At 38.5% G+C, this 24,314-nt stretch overlaps 3 protein-coding genes across 3 annotated transcripts in view; 1 reads left to right on the forward strand and 2 right to left on the reverse strand.

Moving 5' to 3' along the window:
* The window catches only part of LOC146462173 (uncharacterized), a 10,388-nt gene extending 9,088 nt beyond the window's left edge, over nucleotides 1–1,300 (forward strand). The window contains exon 2 of the mRNA XM_085085829.1: nucleotides 1–1,300. This exon is cut by the window's left edge and continues 1,032 nt beyond it. The gene's annotated coding sequence lies outside the window, so the exon portion shown is untranslated.
* Nucleotides 1,301–1,445: 145 nt separating this feature from the next.
* Nucleotides 1,446–24,314, reverse strand: part of LOC146462175 (cytosolic purine 5'-nucleotidase-like) — a 47,113-nt gene continuing 24,244 nt past the window's right edge. The window contains exons 15-26 of the mRNA XM_085085837.1: nucleotides 23,095–23,130; nucleotides 22,857–22,938; nucleotides 20,845–20,870; nucleotides 17,033–17,099; nucleotides 16,757–16,800; nucleotides 15,570–15,637; nucleotides 15,003–15,061; nucleotides 14,452–14,503; nucleotides 14,266–14,326; nucleotides 13,194–13,251; nucleotides 4,181–4,299; nucleotides 1,446–3,541 (exon numbers count right to left, since the gene is read on the reverse strand). Coding sequence (XP_084941963.1) covers nucleotides 3,347–3,541; nucleotides 4,181–4,299; nucleotides 13,194–13,251; nucleotides 14,266–14,326; nucleotides 14,452–14,503; nucleotides 15,003–15,061; nucleotides 15,570–15,637; nucleotides 16,757–16,800; nucleotides 17,033–17,099; nucleotides 20,845–20,870; nucleotides 22,857–22,938; nucleotides 23,095–23,130 — 867 coding nt within the window. The 3' untranslated portion in view covers nucleotides 1,446–3,346. The remainder of the gene's footprint in view (nucleotides 3,542–4,180; nucleotides 4,300–13,193; nucleotides 13,252–14,265; nucleotides 14,327–14,451; nucleotides 14,504–15,002; nucleotides 15,062–15,569; nucleotides 15,638–16,756; nucleotides 16,801–17,032; nucleotides 17,100–20,844; nucleotides 20,871–22,856; nucleotides 22,939–23,094; nucleotides 23,131–24,314) is intronic.
* LOC146462176 (uncharacterized) lies at nucleotides 6,342–13,187 on the reverse strand. The gene has a single exon (XM_085085840.1). The coding sequence runs from the start codon at nucleotides 8,315–8,317 to the stop codon at nucleotides 7,427–7,429; it is 891 nt and encodes a 296-aa protein (XP_084941966.1). The 5' UTR covers nucleotides 8,318–13,187; the 3' UTR covers nucleotides 6,342–7,426.

Consider the following 24,314-nt stretch of genomic DNA (forward strand, 5'->3'; position numbering starts at 1 on the left):
AAAATTTTCAGTCATTGACTAGGCATTGACTGCATCGATTAGTCATTAATATAATCTTGTGGCTACACAAACCCTACCAAATCGAAATCAAGGAAATGAAAACAATTTCATATTTACATTTATAGATTGAAACAACGGCCTTAAACGGGAAACTTTTACCCGGCAAGAAAACCTGTTTTAAATTTATATGTATATTTTCCAGACTCTGATAGCCAGAAGAGTGACACAGGCAGCTCTACCTTTTCAACATTTCCTTTTTGGTAAATTTTACTGTCCATCAAATCAATATGATGATATGCATGCCGTTTTGCCTATACATTGTAATAGACTAGAGACAACTCTTGGATTTCTATAATTTCAGTTATTTTCCCCGTTTAATCTTGCATGTATAATACCTCTTTGCCTACCAATATTGTCGCGAACCATTCACGCAAAGACTTATAACAGGAAACTCAGTTATAATAAAAAGTAATAAAAAGCCGGAAAATCGTAACAGATGTGTAGCATAATAATATATATGTATTAAATCAATGAGTAATCGATGTGTAATCAACAGGTAAATTATCGATGAGTAATTAGTAGGATCAGTGAATAATCAATGCCATCAATGAGTAATTAATAGGCCACAAAATTTTTGTTCATTGATTACCCATTGATCATTGCCAAAAATCAATGACTAATAAGTTGATTACTCATCTACTACTCATTGATCATCGATTAGTTACGTCTGGAATATAGCAACTGACGAATTTTTGTTACAAAATCTTGGTAGATTTTTTTTGTGGGGGGGGGGGGGTGGAAAGATTTTAGCAGGGACTGTTTTTAGGATAAATTATGAAAAACATACATTTTGGGGGTTGAATTCTGGTCCGTTCAACTTTCTATGAGGCCAGTTTTAACCTAAGAGTTCTTTTTTAATGGTCTAACAACTTGGCCTCATCCACACCTCCCTGACACTAAGTGGAATTTTATGCAAGCTGTAATAAGAACAAGAATGGGGTGGTAGAAAAAGTGAGAACACTTCAAGTTGACTTTGTTACTTTATAGTTAACGCATGTGTTGCATTTGAGTGATATATCTTTTGGCAGTGAGGCACATCGTGCAGAAGGAGCTCTTATCATCCCATATCCAATAAGTGCGAGTCAAATAATTGCCTTATCACGAACAACCAGAGTGATTCCGAAATCTTGCTGTTTTCATTTTGCAAGAAAGACCAGAACATGAATGTGATTCATTCAGAACTATCACTGATCGTGATGTACATTGTTGCCCTAAACTGAAATAAAGATTAATATGGATATGTAGGTCCCTAACACTTTATTGTTTGGGGGAGGGGTGAACCCTAAACACAGATTTTATGTTACCTGAAAAGAATCTGTCTCTGCCCTCTGATGTTGTGTAACATTGATGAATAAAGGGAATGTGGGAGATTGGAGAACAGTAAATAAGATTTAAATATCACCTTGCATTTAATGGTAATTAATGGTTAGCGTAATAATTCAATGAACCATGTTACATAACATAGTTTTTAGAGTTGAATTACCTTCATAAAAGAAATGATTTGACAGATGTAGAGGAAGGGTGGTGTTAAAGTGGGGCAAGTTCTTTGCATTCTTGCATCAATGTATGGTCAGTGCTTATGACGTACAAAAATATGATAGTGTTCATAGATAATGTGGAAAATTGCAGCTCACAGATATTTCCTTCCCTGCTGCACATTGTCTACTTGGTAGTTCCAGAAGTATCAACTTCCCACAGTTCTTGGATTTGACTGGCTAATTTAAATGGAAGTTAACAGAAAGATGGCGTGAAATTGCCAAAAAAAAAAAAAACTTTTTGCGACCATGGTGCAACGCTATATAGCAGGTTACTGTTCCTTGCAAATGATTGGTATTTTATGACTGATAAAAGTACATGCACCCTTTAAAACCAACCTCAAACTACATGACTTGAATGATTAAAATATTTCCAGGTACGTTACATTGCTATTTTTGTAATATTCTCTAACATAAGACAAAATGATGAAACAAGTTAACTAAACGCTCAGCGTTAATAAGATCTACCATATTGAAATGTCCCAGAGGTCACCATAAGGGAGTTTTGTTTATGACAAACCCCCATTATAACAAAGTTAACACTTTTTCCCAGTCGCTTAATTGGCAATTTGTTATATCGGGATTCAGGTGTGATGGGAATTTTGGAAGTATGAATGATACTTTTGTAATAAAATGTTTACCAATAATTGAGAAGGGATCAGAGCATATTAACCGTCTTGTGTTGAATTTCACTGCCTTGATGTCTTGGTGTAAACCAGAGAAACAAAAGACAAAGGGCAATGTTTTATGACAAAATTAAATTCCACCGGCAAAAATGCAGACACTTTTGAGCAAAATGAAAAATCAGCCTAAAGTTTGACATAAGACGGTTGTGCCCTCAGCTCTTCAATAATTGACATACTTTTTTAACAATTGATTGCACAATTTTGACATATAAATGATGAATTGAATTGTAAAAATCCATGTTTACTATCAAGAATGAATGAAATTTATATGGCAAGGTTAAATAACTTAGCCAGTAATTAATTATGCAATCTTCATTTTACCTTTTGCCTACCTTAAAACATTTTTTAATTTACTCAAGTTAAAATAATTGTTCAGCAATTTCATTTAGCTTAAAAATGTATAATTAACAATTATTCCACAAGCGTGCGTTGGATATGAGATGATAATGCCAATGAGGTGCGTAGTACCGATATGGATATAATTATCTCATATCCAACAAGTGCGAATGGTATAATTGTTTTATTAAAAACAATCAAGAATTTTGCTAGATCTTCCTTTGCACCGCTTTGCAAAAAACAACTAGAAGACAATTTAATGGTCAATATTTCTTGGGCATGGTATAATGGCTCATATACCATGGCTGCTTAGCCAATCAAAACCCTGGAATTGCATCATACAATAAACCAAGATTTTTGATAATATGTCATATAACATTATACTGTATCTCTAAAATAAATGACACTAAAATACCTTGTGATAGGTTATCCTTTCCCCCATAAAAATATTGCTAAATATTGCTTCCCCTCGTAACAATTCAAAAGTTGCAAAAAAAAAAAAAATAAATTATTGGTTTACATTGTTCATAAGCCAATAATTTATTAATTCATTTCTTTGTCACAACTTTTATGGACTCCCTGTGTTGGTACAAATGCTGTTTGTGCACCCTTAATATACTGTGATTGGAACAATGTCAGTAAGTAATCGGAGCATCAAACACTTGTCTTTTTTTCACCAAATGTTACATTAAGGGGATTCTGCACAGGTGCCTCTCCATTTTCTGCTTCCTAGGAAACATCATCATCGTCGTCATCACACCTACGTGGTGTTCGAGTAAAAACTGAAGCAGAAGGCATGGAACTGGATCTGTAGAGAGTACCTGGTGCATCATCACTAAACGAAAAGCCTCTTGGAGCAAAGGCACTGCTCTCTGTAGGCTCAAACAGTTCGCCTGTATGTTCTACAGTTGACTCATGAGGCATCTGCAGAAAGCAATACAGTAACAAATTGTTATTTAAAAGAATTGTTACATTATCCAAGATTAAGTCAGAAGTGCGAGCCAGATTTTTCAGGTTCATCCTCATTATAAGACCCCCTTTAGGTGGTCTATGCAGGTATCCACAGGTTGAATTTCAATTCGTCATTCTTGTCACAAATTTGGACAGACCATACCAAACAGATTTTCTTTGTTTCATACACTAGGATTACAGGAGGGCCACTTTAAAATTAATATGTGGCCTGCTCAGAACAAAACATTCTGTGGCCAATATTTTACTGCAAGTTTCCTCGAATTTTAGAAAAACAAGATTGCTGTCCTCTTCTGATAGTTTTTCCTGTCACTGTCATAATTTCATTCAGCACCTTTTTGATTTGTCATGATTTGTCATCAATTAATTTTCTTCATGCCACTGTTTCAATCTGTGCCACCAATGAATACAATCATTCCTGGGAAATTATGTGTGCCTCTAGCTAAATCCTTACTTTCTCATTCAGACAAAATTGAAATGTTGGTGCATGGAAAAGGAAAGAGATAGCTTTTTAGTTGTGTCATGTTATTTACCCTTCACTGATATTTACAAAATGGTGTTCAACCCCTAGGTTAATTAAGACAGTACACTCACCAGCTGTGGTGGAGCTCTAAACAGGTAACTGAATGGATAGTGCAGTAAATTCACACACGAAGCAGCATACAAATCAGCATAGCGAGTGGCTTGGCTGGCAAAAAATGTCTGTCTGTTGCCTGAAAGAAAGTTTGAAATGGCATTCAAACTCAACTACCGGTAAGTGCACTAATTAAAGTGCCTCTTGACAATTTTGTGTGCACTGTAACTCTGTTAAAATGATGGAAAAGTTCAACCTTATTCGTATTAATTTTCGCGGGCACTTAATTTCGCGAATTTGGAACACGAATATTTCGCGAGCATTAATTTTCGCGATTTTGCAAAAAATGATAAATTTAGGGCATTTAATTTTGCAAAAATTGACAACAGACAGACTTAGAAAACCGTTTTTATTGAATGATAACGATTGATTTACAATCATGATTTGCAATTACGTAATAGAAATAGCGTTGATAATCAGACAAATCAAGCAAATACGGCAAATCAATCAAATGCTACTGCAATATTGTACTTTAAAATAAAAGTCAACATATGATTTTAAATACCTATGCCACCCAGTTCGATGACTGCACAAAAGATGTTTTGAAAGAGCTACATGTACAAGAAGAAGAAATGAGTGATTCGGATGAAGAAAGTGCTGAAGTAGAAGATAAAAATAGACTGTTAACAATTACCATGTAGCTAAAAATGCAGTTAATCATTGATGAAAGCAATTATAGAAGTGTATTAAATTTCGCGTGTTTAATTTCCGCGTATCCTAATTTTAGCGAGTCTTTAAAGCCTCGCGAAAATTAGTACGAATAAGGTATATAACAAACTGCAGACACATAATTTGTCAAAAAACAGCATGAGCACAGAGAGAATAGCATTACTTTGCATTAAAAAAACTATCTATGAGACCCAGAAATCAAAGGGTTTAAATTTGACTAATAACAAGTTGAATTCCAGCCACTGAACTGGCGAGCTATGTCCATAAACCAGTGTGCTACTACATAGTTAAAATTCAGGTAGAAGAATTCAGTTTAGGTAATGTTAGAGAAAGGAAACGTTTGTAATACTGTTGCAAGTAAAACAAATGACCTCCATTTTAACACTATTTAATCAACTACAGTGCAAGATAGTTTAACAGAGTCTTAACATGTTCAATTATTATAGTGATTCATATTATATTGTTGCTTTGTTTGCTTTGAATTCGTAATTCAACAATGTTAAACATTTTTTTATCTGGCTTTTGTATCCTGCTAGCCTTTCTTTCCATGTTCTTTAGGGATTCAAGAGCAGCTCTGCTGCAGGGCAGGGTGTCTCTGACAAAATTATCTAGGACTCTATGTTTAAAGATTTAACAATCATTATACACTGTGCATCAGTTGCAAGCCTTCATGGTCAATAAGGCCTCCATACACACAAAGAAATGACTTTTTTAGAGAGGTCTATGTCACGAGTGGCACTGGCTCTCTCATGTTTTCCAGGGATTTTCGTTTTCCTCTGTCAGGCTTTCAAGGTCATCATTGCTTTGGGTAGAAATTTGTCACATACTTAACAATCCAGGGCTCATCTACTGTTTGGAAATCTTTCAAATACCAAGTTGGGCTTGAGACACAAATAATAACTGTGTTGACTGATGTTGTCTGAGGAAAGCATAAGGTGGGAAAAATTTGTTTTTCAGATGTCAGGTTCTGCATCTGGGTGGAGACAGAATATTACTGACAGTGACCGTGCTTCTCCTGGGGAGAGAACTCAAATATCTTAGACCACTGTGACAGAATGTACTTGAGCAGCTCTTCAGTTATTGAGTTTGTCCACAATGTACTGTAGTTTTTAGAAATTTTGCCAACATTAATCACCTGAGAATGATGCATTATTCAGTAATGACACAGGCAAAATAGGAAAAAATAAATTCCGAGTGCTCCTATCAGGAGTCGAACCTAAGACCTTCCGATTACTAGTTTGGATGCTCTACCACTGAGCTACAGGAGACTGGTGGGTGCTAAGGCCATTAAACTAGGTTCATGGGACAAACATCCTGCATGCTGCTAGGATTGGAATGTCAATAAGTGGCATATGTGCAATGAAAGAAAATGTGATGTAATATTTTAAGCCTGGTGAACAAATGAGAATGATGTATTATTCAGTAATGACACAGGCAAACTTTCATTAATAATCTGGTAAAAAGGAGAACCTATGCTGGATAATTTTTTTATTGGTTTACAGCTGCATATACAGCAGTAAATACAAGCAGTTTAAGATCCAGATTTAAAGGTGCCCTTTTTACTCCAGGCCTATCAGTGTTCGATAATCAGATTACATCACAAATTAACAATGGTTGTACAGGTGCTTCATGAGAGACTCTAGGTTTTCTTCAATAAGGAATATTTTTAAAATTTACCCACCAGCTTTGGAAAGTCCCTCAGGAAAGCTACATGTACTTTGAAAACTACAAAATGGAATTAAAATGGTTGAAAAAAAACAACAACAACAACAACAACAACAACAACAACAACAACAAAAAAAACGGCCTGGTGCCTTAGCCTAATAACTAATAATAGCTAAGTGTAATGAATGGCTTTCAGAGATACTTTTTGCAATGGGATACGATGAAGTACAGAAAAAGAAATAAAAGATCAAAGATCTTCCAAAGGCAGTAGGCGAATTGAGAATCATGTTTTTGCCCTAAACTAAAAGACTTTATTTCTTCTTGTTTTGGAAGGATGTCCAGTACTCTGGAGTAATAATGCTACCATGATAAGTTATGGCTCAAATCACTTTCAGCTCTAGCCTACATGAAATGCCCAAGCCAAGCAGAACCAGTCGTTCTAAATCAAACAATTCTATTTTGGCACCAATCCGCAGATGCTTATTACCTTATTACCCTACAGCAGTTGGTGATTTTGCCACACACAAAAATATCTCATTTTCTGGCTTTGGTTTCCATTGGATGTTTTGCAGGCTAGCAATTCTGCCACTTATTGTGGATTTTTTACAGCCAAATTCTCACTGCACCCATCGAGCAGCTGCAGTAGTGAGAGATTCTGAACTTTTTGCAAGGTGGCAGCCTGCTCTTCTAAATCCAGCCCTGAGCAGGCAAGATGACCCACCCCTTGCCGTCTTCTACTTCTGTTATACTGCCCAACAATAGAGAACTGCGTAACACTGTCAGATTGTACTTATACAGGAAAAAAATTAAGAGCATGACTGCCTTTTAAGTAACTTGACTGCCTGGCATTGCACACCATGAATGTTCTTTTTCTACATCACTTTGTTGTACTTTTCTCGGAGTTCTCTTTTTTCAGCATTAATAAGAAACTTGGTCAAGTCCTCAGGTTGTCCTTCCCCATAGTGATTAGGATATGAGTAATCCAACAAATCAGCAAGCATCAATGTTGGAAAACTTGTGGCCAGCTGTTCATCGGAATCTCGTCTGAAAAGTCTGGGGTTGAATTCAAGGCTATTAGTATAAACAGGGGGGTACACCTTAGCAGTATGTTGATCTAAGCTGTAGCCACCAGGGAGATGATACTTGTGCATGACCACAAACTTCTCTGGGGGAGTATGCAGTAAAAAACAGGGCATTTCCAGCAGCAATCTTAAAGTTGATTGTTGGGCCATCCGAAGCTCCTCCCTAATGAGATTTAGTTGTTTGTTTAGATCAAATGTTCGCAATACCAACAGCCTGGAACACGGATGAAATAAGTGAACTCTCTCCTCCATTCCGTCTTTTCGCACACGAATCACCCCACGCAGATAATTCAACTTTTCTTTTTCGTGCGTGTCTTCGGTTAAGACAACAACTGGCGGAGACCTTTCAATGAGTTTTCTTTTCTGTCTTGCTAACAGCCCCGATGGCTTCAGGTATTCTAGCCTCTGAAGAAGCAATTGACTTCGCAGAAATAACACGTGAGGTTGACGTTTGCGGACGTGGACGGCGTCTAAATCTTCGTATATAGTTTTCAACGGTTCTAGACCAGATAGCGGCAGCTCGGATTTTTCAAAGCACCTGTATCTCTGCAACTTCATTTTATTTATAATGACATCTGAGTCCGACTTGCGAGAGGAATAAAACCTTGGGGTGCAGAAAGAAACAGTTGACCGCGTGAACCAACTTGCCAGGCCAGAAACTTTGGTGCAGTTTGTCCACATACTTCACAAATGAGAGACAACAGTTCTTTTACGCAATGCCGACGACCGGGTTTGTTTCAATATTCAAGATACCAATCCTTACGGCCGAAAATAACCTTCGTTCTTCCACTATTTTTCTCGTTTCACACTATTTAAGATGGCTGCCTAATAACGAACTCATTCCCAGATCAACACGGCCAACTTTGCTTTTCCCTGTTGTGTAACATCCAATCAAGTGTCCAAGTGTTCAGCAACGGAGTTCTTACGAAGAAGAAGTGGGAACACATTTAAATTGTGATAAAATATTACTTAAAATCATTTTAAGATATAAAAATGCTAAAAACGACGACGTCTATCAAATTTTTTCTGGCACTTTCCTAAAATTGTAAATTGACTTTCTTTCAAAACATTGTTGCTACCGTGAGCTTCTAAGAAACGCCTACTGATTGGCGAATTTTTGTGCTCAGCCATGCGTTGATGAAGGTTGCGGGCTGTGTACGGCTGTGAACCCGACATCACACAGATCACATAAGAAAAGATAAAGAACGCACAATCTTATTACTAATAAGATCACGCAACTGCTTCCAAACCTCATTAGCAACCACTTGATCTTTAGATGGTAGACTAATTCTGACTGTGCTACTAACATCAGTGTTTCTTTCTGCTGTGTTCGCCGAAGCATTTCGAAGAACAAAACGACGGATGGCGGAATCAATGAGGCCCATGGGATAGTCAAGACGACTAAAAATAGAGCGCAATTTGGTACATTCTGCATTGAAGGCCTCTGTTGTAGAAGAACCATAAGCACGATGTATCATTGTCTTTAATAAAGAGTCTTTATAGCGTTTTTCGGTGTGACTTTGGAAGTGTAAGAGCAACCCAGTGTTTGTTGGTTTTCTGTAAACTTGCCGTTCTAGACAATTTCAATGCCGATAAATTAAAAGGGATCTTATTATTCACAGGAAGCTCCATCGGAAAAGTTAGACTGGGGTGTAGGCCATCCAGAGTACTAAGAAACACAGCAGCAGCAGCAGCAGCGCTAGGCATTCTGGCCAGGGTATCATCAACGTACCTCCTATTTATTATTTACAATCGTAAACAATTAACAATTTCCCCCCGAAAAACTGTAACAGTTAACAGTGGAATTTGAAAAGGAATACCCGGTGTTTTAATTAGATTATTTTCTCATTGAACTTCAGCTCCATATAAACTATCGTATCACGCTTTGGTTACCTACGTAATTTACATTGTTTGTATGAAACTTCGTAAACTATAAAACGTATCTGACCAGGGATTTTGCTGATAGAGATGTCTGCACGCGATCAGAGTCACTAACAACTTTTGACTTTTCCATATATTTGCTTGAAATTTTCAGGCGGCCTTTTTTTAATAATAGAAACTTGCAAACGCAAAATGGCGACTTTCCAGCAAAATCTGATCGGGAAAATGTGTTACCAGCCCAACAAACCCTGCTTTAATCCCAGAGACAGCAGAACTTTTAGTAAACGTGAGCTACCCCCCCCCCCCCCCCCCCAGGACAACATTTTCATCGAAACGGTCCCTAGTGTTCTAGTGAGGCTACCAGTAAATTCATTTTTGTTCGTTACTGTACGTAGTACTGAAAGTGAATATATGAAAATTCATACAATTGAACTGCAGAAGGAAGAATGAATAAGTGAATGATCATCGCAGTTATACACGCAACTTAAGCAGTTGCGAAAAGAAACCTGAAAATAATTCAGGGATTCGAACCCATGACCTGGGGTTCGAATCCCGTTCAAGCCTGAATTTTTCAGGCTTTCTTTTCACAACTGCTTAAGTTGAGTATATAACTGCGATGATCATTCACTTGTTCATGTACATAGTATTGGAGCACTTTCTTCTTCTCGCCAAAACCTTATCCGAGACTCCAGGTCGCTGTTGATGGTGATGTTGTTCGGTATGGGGGTCGTGGATTTATAACGACTGGTGCATTGTTGGTTCTCTTCCGAATTAAATGATTTGATTACCTCCGAAATCAATTTCCACAGAAATAAATTGTCATCGTATTCCCATTCAAAAAAGGAGAATGAGTTCCAGTGTTTTAGGGGGACGAGAACATAGCTTTCTAAACATTTACATCGAATTTACAGTGCCAGATACATCCATCTGAAGTGGATGCAAGTTAAAACGCGCCTTTTAACATGTTAATATAACAATAAAAAAATGAAAAATAATTTGAGCAAAATGCTCCCCCGTTTCTGCTCCCCCCTACCCCCCTCATTGGGGGTAGAGTTACTGGGCGCAGTCTCTGCAGAGTCCCACCCTCACCGGTCTACCCGCCGAGGGAGCTACGAAAACCTGATGATGCTGAAAACATTATATAAGACGCGACAGCGTCTTTCCCTCCCATGTGGGACACATTTTCTTAGACGCGCACGAGGCACGGCCTCGTTTTGGTGCGACGCTTGTTTTCGTCCTATAATGTCACAAAATTACTGTTTCCCTTCACAACTCTGGCAGAAGTCTTGAACTCGTGGATTTCTTTACATCTTCTAGGTTGATGTTGATTACATAAACGATTGTCTTTAAAATGTTCGTCTTAAGGGGGCAATTCACCTAAACGCCATTTTTCTGCCACTTGACATGGGTTTAATGGAAATTTCTCATTCACGTTTCAAGCAATCCAAAAACCCTATGATTACCCCGTGAATCTGTGTCGTGGGGTATTTTGTGAATTTTTGGGTGATTTTTGGATATATTTGGGAGGAGTAGTTTTTTTTAAAAGGATTGGTTAAATTAAGAGAAATAAGAAATATTGAAGATTTAGTGAAGTTTTAAAATTAGTATTTGTATTTAATAATTAATAGACGGATACCAAGTTAGTCCACTAGCAACCTAGGGTGCTCTTGCGTGGGTATCAACTGTCTGTTGGTGTTCCAAAAATCATTTGCTTTCTTCTATCCCTTCTTAAAACCTCTTTAAATTTCATTCAAATTTAGGTCAATTGCACACTTAAGAAAGACGGTGACAGTGTAAAATATTGTTAACAAATCTCCCAGCAGCTGACACAAGTAAAGGCTTTTGACTCCCTGCTTCCTGTACTCATGCTTCACAAGTTCAGTTCATACAAGTTCTCGGGCGAATCTCTACAATTGTTATTTCCAAGACCGCCAAGGAAGGTTTAAACTTCCTACGTAAACTAGCGTCTGGCACGATCTAAGAAAAGGGTGCCCCCAGGGCTCATGCTTTGGCCCCTCGTTATGGAACATCTTTACAAATGATTTATATTATGATATTAGAGAAAGTGACCTGTTTTATGGGTACAGATGATCATCAGCTGTGTGAGCATGATCAATGCCTCAGCAATGTAGTAACAACCTGGAACAACGAGGCTTAGAGCGTCTGACTGGTATAATAGTAACTTCCTTTTGGGAAATAAATATAAGTTTGAGCCATGTTCGAAGCTGCTAGAACTAAGGACATATCAGAGGCAGGTGTTGTCATTCAAAATGAAGAAATGAAGTGTACAAAAGTTCGTTGAAGTTGTTGGGAGTTCTCATTGATTACAAACTTAACTTAAGTGAGCACATTAAAGGCCAACAGTAAAGTTGGTGTCCTGTTAAGGATGAAGAACCTGGTTCCTAAAAGGACTCAGATGCATTTATTTAAGTCTGTTATTCTTCCTAATCTAAATTATCTAATTTAATGTTCACTTGTATGGCTGTTTATTAGAGATAGGCGGGCTGGAATTCTGTCGCAATTACATGGCGAATTTCAGCCCGGGCTAAAATTTCAGTCCGTGCGCCAAATTTGAAATTTGGCGGGAAGAGTGAACAGAAATCAAAATGGCGTCAAATATTCGACTTGTGAAAATCGGGGCATTGCTTCTCTCGCAATTTAGCCTTTTGTTAGCACTCAATTTCCAATTTTTTTTATCGGCCATCTCGGTTTCGTTGACCTGGTCCAACTGAAAAAAGGTCGGTTCCTCCTAATATATTCGGGCCATCGCTTCCCCAACAGCTTCATATTGCTTCACCTTATCTGCGTTGAAGTCACCGTTCTGGTAGTCCATTTTCGATTTGTAATTCGCCAAGCACCGAATAAGATTTTCGATTTTATCGCCGTTATTACACTGAAACTTGGTAGCCGCCATCTTGTTTCAGTGAAAAGAAATCATTGCGCATGCCTACGTCATTTTTCTACCCAGGTGACCTCGCTTTTCAGCCCGGGCTGAAATTTCATTCTGATTACATGAGGTTTTTCAGTCCGTTTGCCAGGGCTGAAATTTACCGGGCTGGACTGAAATTTCAGCCCGGGCCGAAACTTTCTTTATGTAATCGTAAACGTCGTTTTAAAAAGATTTGTTCAAGAAACAGGGCTGAATTCTCAGCCCGCCTAACCGGGCTGATAACCGGGCTGAAATCTCAGCCCGGGCCGAAATTCGCCATGTAATCGGCCCCTAAGACCAGTATATAAGGATACAACATCAACCTATGAGGATTTACTAAAAACAGTAAAACTACACTATTCTGATGTTTAAAGTAAAGAATAGCATGTCCCCAAAATATATATCAGAGTTATTCCAAAGATCGAATAACCTGCGTAATTCAGATTTTATAATTCCTACGTTTAACACTGTTATACCTATAGCAATCATTCAATTAAATATTTAGGTCCTTATTTGTGGAGGAAATTTCCCACAAACATAAGATTGCTAGGTGAGTTGAATAGTTTTAAAAGTAATAATAGCAAAATGAATTTGGCTTTCTTCTTTCCCAGAGCCTGCTGTAGATAAAATTAGGTTTCTGTCGGTTTCAGTACTATGTTATGGCTGAACATATTTCGTAAAACTTGCAAGTGCAAGTTTTTAAACAACGATTGACAAGAGTAGATTTTGGGTCTCAGCTAAACTTACCACTACGGAAAAGACTTCCCATCTGCCCGTAGCACGTTTCCATCATGTTAGTCACATCCTAACGACATTAAAAAAAACACAAACACGTCAACGTAATACTGAACTCTCTCTTCCAGCTGGACAATTTCAACTGTTATTTCTAAAAGAATCCCAAGCCAATCGAATCCTTTCTCTTCCAGTTTTGTTCTCTTTCCCTTTCTTTTTCACTTGGGGGAGGGGGGGGGGGGGAGCACTACGCCACTGGCTATCCAGAACCTCTATTTTCATTGCTCCGTTATATCCACTAGTTATGGTTACAAGGATTAACCCAGTACACACAAAGACCACGATTAACGTCCCAGGAAAGGGAGGCTGCAAAAGAGTCGCGGTTGGTGGAATCTGCACGGGTCTCCTTGTTTTCTTGCTTTTACCCGTGTTACACTCAGATTATCAGATAATTTATTTTACTCAACTCAACTTTACAAAGGATGCAGATTAGAAATGAACATTTACAAATAAATATATACCACAAATAAAGAACAAAGATAATATCTACATAGGGAGTGAGTCAGGATAATCCACATAGCAGAGGCTAATCTAATGGATGGTCCAAATGGAATACAGCATTGCACGCGACATTAATAAGAACGTCTTTACGATAAAAGGTATTTCTTCATGCTCTAGGCTAAATAGTTTAATAAGTATAACAATCAAGTATAGAGTTCTTACGGGATTTATGAAATTGTGAAAGAGAATTTGACTAAGTAATGCTTGTAGGCAAGGAATTCCAAAGGCGAGAACCAGTAAATTTTACATTTGGTAATAGCTGAGGCTACAAAAAGATCTACATCTCATGATTGGAGAGTTGCATATGGGATGAACAGAAGAGGCAAATTTGAAATGTTCACTGAAACACGGAGGTTAAGAGTCTACGTGACCATTGAAAAGTAGACTAGTTGGCTTTCCGCAACGTTGACAAATACTGGCAACGTGTAACATGTATTCTCCAACTTGTCTCACAATGCTTCGTTGCTGTTGCGTTGCAAGTTGCAGGAAAAATTAAATACCCCTTAAACAAGCTATTTTTACGTACCCTGATAGAGGTTTTTATTTCAGTAATGTCTGGTTTGTCAGTAGTGCCTGAATCCAAGTTCCTAAGAAAAAGAAAAACAGCGTTATTATAAATCGATGCTGAAAACTGTTTGTTCACAAAATGCCGGGTTTAGAATTGAAATAGGTTTTACATGCATTTCATTAAAGGCAGTTATTTGGTGCTTACTTGTAAGTTTCAGCTAAGGCGACATCAAGATCACGAAGCTTTTCAAATACGTCTGAAATGAAACAGCAAAACACGTAACGAAACAGCCAAAATACGCATGCACTAAAGGATTTGATGCTCAATGCTATAGAATCCTTCCACATTCTGTTCATTGACACATTATGGTGTACAGAGGAAACTAATTAAATGCACCGTTTAGCCGAACTACGAAAGCAATCTTTTCTCAGCCATCAATTACCGCGGGCGCTTTTCAAGGTGGGTGTAAATTAACTATCTATCTTATTTTGTTTGCTGGAGATGTTTTCATGTACATCTACCACTCGGTACCTGTTATGGAAAATGTCAAATGTACGTAAAAGAAAACAGCTGCATTTCTCAATGCCTACATCAAGATGTGATGCAAAACGCATCAATTTACCCCAATATCAGCGCTTAAGTGCGAACCTGGGTTACTCACTACGCAAAACATCGGTAAAAGTTAACTGTAAAACTCAAACGTTTTAAAAAAATTTTTTTTGAACTCTTGAACTTGTCAGGGCCTGCTAACTAACCTTGCCTGGACTGCCACACCTCGAGTTCTTGAGTCAGCTCTGGAATGACAAGGTATGTCCTGCAAGACCACAAGAAAAGGTCAATAAAACTTAAATTTGTACCTCAACAAAAGGAATATACAGATCTTCCCGAAAAAGTCTGCGTTTTACTAACATTTACGCAACACCCCAAAATTCTATCATTCCTCCATGACCTAAAATCTTATTTCCCAATGGTTATCATTTTTCGAGTCCTGGAAAAAGCGCCCTTCAAATTTCATGACTGTGAAAAGTGGCGTGGCCAGAGGCATTGTAAACTTGGAAACAAACTTGACAAATACTTCCCCAGGGATTGTCACCATTTCACGTTTTTAAAAGAAAGACTACATCTTGTGCTTTATTTAAAATATAAAGCAGAACCAAAATTAAGATGGCAAATCATATTTCGAGGCTGGTTACATTAATTTGGCTTTTGCGTTTGCTTTACATTCCAAACAGACAGCCTTTTATGTTATTCTTATTCTCTTCCTTTAGACACCTTATTACTTTGTACCATAACGTGACAGTAAACAACAAAAATTGACTCACCTCCATCCTTGTTTTTTCTTGGACTTCAGGATATCTCCAAAAATGTGGTCCCCAATGTACAAGATGTCCTGAGATGAAAACAATAACATCAGTCTTACTTCCACTCATTACTCGGGCCGCGAGGTACCGAGTAAGTTCTGGGTCGCGTTCTTTTTTATTTGTACTTTTTTTTTCGTGTCGCGATTGCCCAAAGACTTCATATATGAGCAAAAGATGTGTTGAATGTAAGAAGGCGGATGCAAGACAAATGAATAAAATGCGACTTTGGAATCCATGAAGAAAAGTACCTCGGGAAGTCTTAATGAGTACTTTCAACTAATTTCTGTCCAGACCTGTAAGTATCCGCACTTGAAGAGTGATGACGGAAACATTTGCGAAAGTTTGCGTTACATGCGATCGCCACACTATTGGAAAGCGTAAAACACTTGAATGTGGCCTACACGTATTCGCTTCGTCATTGTTGTTTTGATTGAAGATGGCGTCGGCTGTGAAGCGTTCGTGAACGGTTGCTTTTAGTGCATTGAGGGTTTTGGAGCTGTTACAACAAAAAATATGATAGCAATGATAGCATGTCGAGAGGCGAAGAAAGCGACCTATATCGTCAGCTGCAGTAAACAAGCGGATCGAGGTACGAGTTGAGTATAATCTGTACTGCGTGGCTGTGTTATTGCGTAAGCACAATGTGTCTAAAATGTAATGAAATGTTATTTATCTTGCGAAACCTTGCTTCTTGCTTCGGATAAATGTCTGGATTTATATTTGAGTATAGGGAGATCGATATATTTAAAGGAAAGGGGTTTTGGGAGCAACGGACGGAAAAATTCGATCGGGGCTCGTAACCAAAGAAGATGAAATTTGATTGTGTATAAGGATGTACCTTAAACTTCCTAATAAATTCTTTATTCATCATTTTTCAGCCAAAAGTGCTGGACCTGTTACCAATACGACAGGGAACATTTTCACGGTTATCTAGCTGCTAGGCATTTCCTTTTATATAACATATATTCAGAGTGAAGTATAATTGTATGTTCTATGTGTTAGGTCTGTATTATATAATCATTTGAAAATTTTCGAAAATAGAAGGAAATGTGAAATAAGGTTGTTGTTGTTGTCGCTTTGATCGTGAGCTTACGCAACAAATATGGCCAGAGTGATTACGAGGTCTAATAATCAAGAAACATGTGTACCTTTCCTTCAGCACCAAGCAAGTTGCAGAACAGATCGGACGAGCCTGCAATAAAATAATCATAATCATTCACCAACCGCTACAAGAGCTTTAAAGAAGGTATTTGTAGGCAAGCGCATTGAGAAAGTAAAAAAAGCTTAAGAAAAGAAGGGAAAGGAACGATATAAAATTTACTGAACATTGCTTTTTCACGGCGACTTTTCTTAGTATAGATGAATGAAAAGAAACAATGCAAAGGTTTTGTTTTGTTTTGCTTTTGCCACTGACAATAACTTACCTCCAGAGAAAATTTGTCCCTCCTTCAGTTCACCAGAGTATCTACCAATGCTTAGAGTTCCAGTCTCCTGAATAATGGAAGTTATTGAACTTTTTAATTAAAAAGGAACACCGCAGGATTTTTCACTTTGATTGTTAGCTTTTTCGACAACATAGAGCAACATCAACAAGAAGTAGCGACCGAAATAGACGCTAGGGCATGTTTGTCTCCCAAAGTATGGCAGGATCCAACTGTTGGGGATGTTTGTCTTCTGGTGGGAATTATTTTTGCTATTCCGAAAACACGCACAATTCTTCAACAATAACAAACAAATTTAAAAAATACAAAGCCGTCAAGGCAAGGCAAAACGATTGCAACATCATCCAACATTGTTGAATTCAACCGATTGTTGGACAATGTTGCACAGTGTTGAACAAGGTGGCCAAACGAATGCAACATGTTTGATGTAACACTTGGACTCAAAAGTCTGGGACCAAAATCTAGCTAGAATCCATAAAAACGAACCCGTGTCATATTGGTTTGCCCAAAAAAATGGCGCGAAACCGATCGACCTCCGCGTCGGACCATCTTCTCACTTTTCCTGGTCTTACAGTTTCACTTAATCCGTTGCCCTCTTTTCTTTCTATTTTAAGAGAGATCGTTTTTGTTTACGCTTTCGTCTTTAACAGGTTTAAAACTTTGTTCGTTCGCCCATACTGTATTCTTGAACACTCACGCGGCAACGCACTAAGCAAATAAAAAAGTCAGCTTAGTGGGCATGCGCGCGTTCAACAATGTTGAACACGGTGGCCAAACGAATGCAACAATGTTGTTTCGTGACGCAGGTTCACACAAAAGAAGTGTTGGACGATGTTGAAGATAATGTTTAATGGAAATGAAACTTCGTTCAACATCATCTAACATCGTGCAACATGGCGGCAAAATGAGTGCAACATGCTGGATTCAACAATTTTGAACGATGTTGACGCAACATGTTGTATCCATTTGGCGGGATCATCATGACACTAAGGCCCGGTTCATACGTCGAACTTTACATGAGCCGAACCTAATACCTATCAAGGTCGACCCAAATAATTAAGTTCGGCAGTTGTTTCAGACGTCGAACCTAACTGAAGTCGAACTTAATTAAAGCTTAAGTGAGAAAATAGAGTTTCGTGGTCAGCGGCTGTTGTTTTTACTTAACAAGATTCAAAATGAAAGATGAATTCTGACATGGAAGAGCTTGTTTGGTGAAATAATAGAGACATTTAGCACCAGGCTTTTCGGCAAAAACCTCAGACGGCGAACGGCTAGAAATCACGTGACAAGGTTCTGACGTTACGTTTGCGGTTTTCAACGTGGAGAGGTAGGTTTTCACGTAAGTAATTTACCTCAGCGATTTGAGTCGTAGTTTTCAATTTTTTGAAACGTAAAAATGTCAGATTTGTGTGTAGCAGGTCTTTTTTTGTTGATGTTTAGGTGTAAACTAACGCGAAAGAGCGAACATGGATCTTTATGTTGCTGTATGAAAAACAGCAATACTGCTGTTCGCAAATTCAATATGGCGGCCACTTCAAGTGATCAGTGTAGCTAAAGCGGTAGAAGCCATAAACGTCAAACGCCAAACGCCTAACCTGAAACTGCCGTCAAACGCAAAACGCTGGTGCTAAATGTCTCTAATGAAGACAGGCCAAACACGGCTCCTATTGGTCGAGATAGGAAGAATATGACCTTCAAAGCTAATTTGCTCTCACGAGTACGTCTTTCAAAGATCTCCCTTTTCTGTACGAAAGTAGGGAAGAGTCTTTGTAGATCTCTCTTAGCAGAGGCTGATTTTCTATCAAGTGCCATTTACTCATCTGAATTGTTTTAGGTTAGGCACAGAAAGGCGATATTCCGTAACAAACGGCAAAATGTTTTATGCGCGTTTTTTGTTTGTTTTGTAGTGTCGACATTCTTTCGCGGAAATTGACTTCTGAAAGAGTTTTATCTAAAAGGTTATCGAGGTAACCTCTGTAGCGTATTCTCTGTTTGAATAGAGTAATGTTTTCTTCAAATGTTGTTTTTGAAGATTTTGTTCTGAGAAGTCTTGAGGCTTCGCCTTTGATATAGCCTGTATTGGAAAGTTTCTGTCGGTTTGAAGTGCGTGTGCACATCAAGAATAGATTCTTTTTTTTTTTTTTTTTAATCTTTCGCATCTCGGACAAGTATATTTAGTTGTTTCGAAACAAGAAGAACAAGCACATTATTCATTTCCCGCCATCTTGTTCAGAATGAAGTCCTTTGCACATTGGAACGTGAAGACCTCTGGGACGGATAAAATTTTTAAATTATAAGCCTTAAAAGGCTGGTTCCCATAGATCGCAATAAGGTCTGCGATCGTCTGCGATCATAAGGAAACCAGCCTTTAGATAGAGCATGGTTCTATCTTCTGCGATCGTCTGCGATTACGATCGCAGGATCGCAGAAGACGATCGCAAAAAAGGCTGTTTCCATATAATCGCAACGATCGCAGGAGGACCGTAGCCATACGTTTTGGTCACCGGAAATGTCAAATATACACGCGCGTGTAGGCTGAAAAGCAAACAACATCGCGAACGCGGAAGAGCGGAAATTTTGCCGCAAGCAAATTTACTTCTTCTGATTGTCATGAAGCGAGTCGTCGTCAGCTCCAAAACCGTCGAAAACATCGGTTTTGGATTCGATAACGACCGTAGGCAGTTCTTATGTTGCGAAATTTGGCCTCCGCTTCCCCGGCCGATAAATAAAACTTCTGCCCGATTTTGTCCCAACAGATGGCCTTTTTGTTCTTGTCTTTAAAATCTTTGCTGCTGTGATTGTAAACACATTCATAACGAGCAACTTCCTCCATAAATTCCTCGAAATGACAACGAAATGATTGTTGCTACGTAGACCGTTCCGACAATCGAACACACGAGCGTTGAACATGTTGAATCGTGGGAGAGAACCCGAAATATTATGGGATGCGTTTCGATCGCAGATCGCAAAACTGTGGTTTCCATATGATCGCACCGCAATCGCAATTGATCGCGGGATCGCAGATGATCGCAGGAGATAGAACATGGTTCTATCTTCTGCGATCGTCTGCGATCACAGTATGTTTCCATATGATCGCAGACGATCGCAGACCTTATTGCGATCTGTGATCTGCGATCATATGGAAACCAGCCTTTATGTTCTATCTTCTGCGATCGTGATCGCAGGATCGCAGACGATCGCAGAAGTATGTTTCCATATGATCGCAGACGATCGCAGACCTTATTGCGATCTGCGATCCGCGATCATATGGAAACCAGCCTTTATATAATTTACAGGTAACGTATGCATTTGGCTCGGCACATGTAAAAGTTCGACGTCTGAATCAAAGGAAGTCGAACTTTTGCCGTTCTATTCGACTGGCGCAGTCGAATAGAACGGCGTGTCGACCCAAATACAAATCTGTCGATCCTAACTGATTCATACGTCGATCTTTAAATGCGCCAAACCAAATGATTAGGTTCGGCTCATGTAAAGTTCGACGTATGAACCTAGATTAAGTCATTGATGATCTTCGTGCAGCGTACATTCCTGCACAAAATATATTCCCTAAAGCACATGAAGTAAGATGGTGAATCAGGTTCTATTTTCGTTTCGCTTGGTAAATCATCCCCGCGGGAAACGTTGAACGAAAATATTTAGCGAGTGACCACATAACAGGAAATAGGAGCGATGCTAAAATTGGACTTGATCGTAGTTACACCAGCTTACCGTTTTTCAACAGATCACTGCACTTAAAAATGACTAAATATAAAGTCGATGACACAACGTCTTACCGTGTCCACCCTCCTCAGCGCTGTTCCTAGATATGGTAAAAAGCACCTCGTATTAAGCTCACACCAAATCTGTCCTATAATTTGCCTTGGTTAACTTTGGTTGTTAATAATTCTCATGGAAATTGTCAGGTGTTCGAACCATTATGCCACGTTAAGATGCATACGGTACAGTTAAACAAGCTGAAGTAAATTTCTTCGTTTCTGGACTACATAACATACCACCAAACGTTGATTGAGGCGAAAATAAGGACCGTTCGTTACATGGATTTGCCACCGTATTTACGCCCTCTTTAGAGATAGTGGCGTTAGTGAGAAATTCCTAGTGTTCGCTGGATAAGCTTGTCACTGAAACAAAGCTACAGTTCTATAAGCTGTGAGGCCTGTCAAACGCTCCAGTGTGATGGACAAAATCTACAACACTGCCCCATTTTAAATTTTCCGGTGGGACACAACTGCATAATGCGTAAGCTCTATTCAGTTTGGCATAGAACCATCTGCTTCACACCAGGGAGACGTGGAACAAGCCGAATCTTACGTTCTTTTAAGGTCGCGCAGGAGCCTTCCTAAAAATTAATTCATAAAGCCAAATTTCTGTGGTAGGTCATTACTCCTGCACCTTCACATCTTTGAATTTCGGAAGTCGATTGGGCTGAAATTTGTAGGGATGTTGGCAGATGATGGGAGTATATCATGATTTTGAACCCTTTAAACCCTAATATCAAAGAACAAATTCTCCTATCTTCTCCCGACACTTTTCTTGTAATATCAAGAAAATTCACCTTGGGTCATCATATCCTTAATTGTCATGACCTCAGGGGTTGCATAAGCATTGATATCACAAGGAGAAATTTGATGCTGAACACTGTTAGGGCTTAAAGGGGAAGCATCATGGGGTTTTTGATATCTTTTGTTAAAAATGATAAAATAAGACCTTCAATCACCTGCCAAATAATTCTAGAACGACGAGAGGAACGAAATCAACTCAATTCTTGAAAGAAACAACTTGTGATCTGTTCTAGCGCATTTTGGAAACAAAAAGGCGACAACTTGAAAAACATTAGCCTAATATTTTTCAAGTTTCAGTCCAAACCGGCCTACTCTGTCTCTGGCCAGAGGCACTAATCGACAGTTTTATTGCACTGGGGTGATAATTTTTAACAAACTTGACAATTATTTCGTTGTTTCTGCTGACAGTCAAACATTTTTGGGTTTTGAAATGACAGCAAATTTTCATGATACTTCCCCTTTAAAGGGTTAAGCTACTAAGTTGGAATTACCGAAAAGCAGTTGTTGTGTCCAAGTTTCCGGCTTGACAAGCGTCCTACATAATTTAATTTATCTTGTGGTAAATCATAACGTCTTTTGTGGTGTCATTCCGGAAAATTTTGCAGTTTCAACCGTGGAAACTTACTGGCTAGTAAAGGAGTGAAAATTTGAAAATTGGACTTTATAGCGTTCGATCTTTTTGAAAGGATTTTTTTGCAACCTCACGATAGAGTACACTTACTTTACCTCCGTCGTGTATCATGTCCTGAAATTCTATATCCGCGACGCGACTTGGACACAAGACTGCTGTTTTTCCGTCTCCGACGATCATATTTTTAGCCTTGCAAAATAGCATTTTAAATCTCAAGCGAAAATTATGGGCAAAACGTTCATTCAATATCGTTCACCTATGGAAGCTGTGAATGTAATTATGCTTATTTCTAAAAATCTAGTGCACGTGCACGCCCTATTTATGTTTCAAGCAGTAGCAATGGAGGTAAAGTCGAGAAAAGATTTTTAATTACCCGTCAAAAATTATCGCATGAAACAACGAGAACAAAAAAGAGGTTCTTAAGATTAGCCTGTGACGTGGAGAACCTCATCCACTGGTGGTAGACGTAGTCTGCAAGTTACGACACTTTAAATGTGCCGGCTATTTCTTTTCATTTCTTTGTTTTGTTTTTGTTTTGTTATATGTTATGAGGACAAACCGAATCTACACTTTGTGTACAGGGAAATGCCATTACCTTCTCCAAAAAACAAAGGTTTTCTAGCATCCACACCAACGTAATCAAAATAAGATGTCCACTTCTTAATTGTGTTCCCTGACTGAAATTGAACAAAATTACTATCATTAACACCATGGATAGGGTAGAGGAGTTTGTCAACCTACACTCAATTCAGTTCACTGGAGATTCTTACGACTGGGAATTGTAACAATGAGAAAAACTAAACACGTGATACACTGAATAAGGACATCCATACCTCGTCTTTTTCATCTAATAAGTAAGACATGATTTTCTGAAGAAAAAAAAGAAAAGAAAAGTTGATCTTTCTAAACCTCAGATGTAACTCAAGTGACAATATTTTTACTCAATCAACCCCCAAACACGAGTATCTATAATCCAATCAACTAATAATAACCAAAACAACATCTATACCATTTCAACCTTCAAATGTTGTACACAATAAAAATTAGGTACTCAGAGTTTAATTGCTTTTTTTCATGAAGACGTAAAATCCACGTGTGATGCGTACAAGTGACGTGTGCCCAAACAATGCATCATGCCATTACTCTATAATGCATAAACATTTTTTAAGTAATCGTCATTCTGCTATAAATAGCTGACAATTAACCAACACGAAATGACACTGTTATCTCGGATTTGAAAGTGATCAAGGCAGTTAATCAGTTGGTCTAACACCCAACATTTATTAAATTATAATTTTTTTACCATTTATGAGAATTTTGTTAAACACTTCTACATGACAATTCTACTCAAAGATCATGTAAGATTAATTCCACAGCTACATTTTCTTTAATTTCACAGCAACTAGGGAGCAGGGATGGCGCAGTGGTTAGAACGCTCGCCTTCACCAATGTGGCTCGGGTTCGATTACCGGCGTTGGCGCCATATGTGGGATGACTTTGTTGTTAGTTTTCGTCCCTGTTCCGCGGGTTTGTCTCCGTACTCCGATTTTTCTCCCTCTACAAAACCAACATTTCTAAATTCCAATTTGACCTGGAAACAGTGGACGAAGAGCCACTGAAATTCCCATTTATTTATTTTTTTAAAATCACATTCCTCACTCCATAACGGATAGACAGGATGCAAGTTGTGCGGCCGTGTCAAACCTATGGATATGAGGAACTATTGGGAAGATGTTACTTTATTGACAGTCACTCTGTGCAATATGTGGGCTGTTCAAAACAAGGTGATCTTTTGGACTTCCAAGATTTTGATATTGTCTGGTATACTGAACTTCTCCGAGCCTTTCTTGACAAGCCCTTGAGTTCTTATTACCACTGGCGTTGTTTCGGTCTTCATACCCCACATCCTACTTATTTCTATCCCAAGATCTTTGTATTTCGACAGATTCTCTACAACTCTCACGGAGGCGTTATATTCCGATGATGCAATTCTTTTCTTTGCTGTTCTTGATAACGATGTCCAGTCTGTTGACATTGTGGATGGGCATGTCCC

Source organism: Pavona decussata, unplaced genomic scaffold (assembly GCF_977016875.1).
Source record: "Pavona decussata unplaced genomic scaffold, jaPavDecu1.1 SCAFFOLD_190, whole genome shotgun sequence".
Taxonomy (NCBI): Eukaryota; Metazoa; Cnidaria; class Anthozoa; order Scleractinia; family Agariciidae; genus Pavona; species Pavona decussata.

What these genes read in the sequence shown, in the direction of transcription:
- LOC146462176 (XM_085085840.1), bottom strand. Translation starts at nt 8,317, where the DNA reads ATGTGGACAAACTGCACCAAAGTTTCTGGCCTGGCAAGTTGGTTCACG.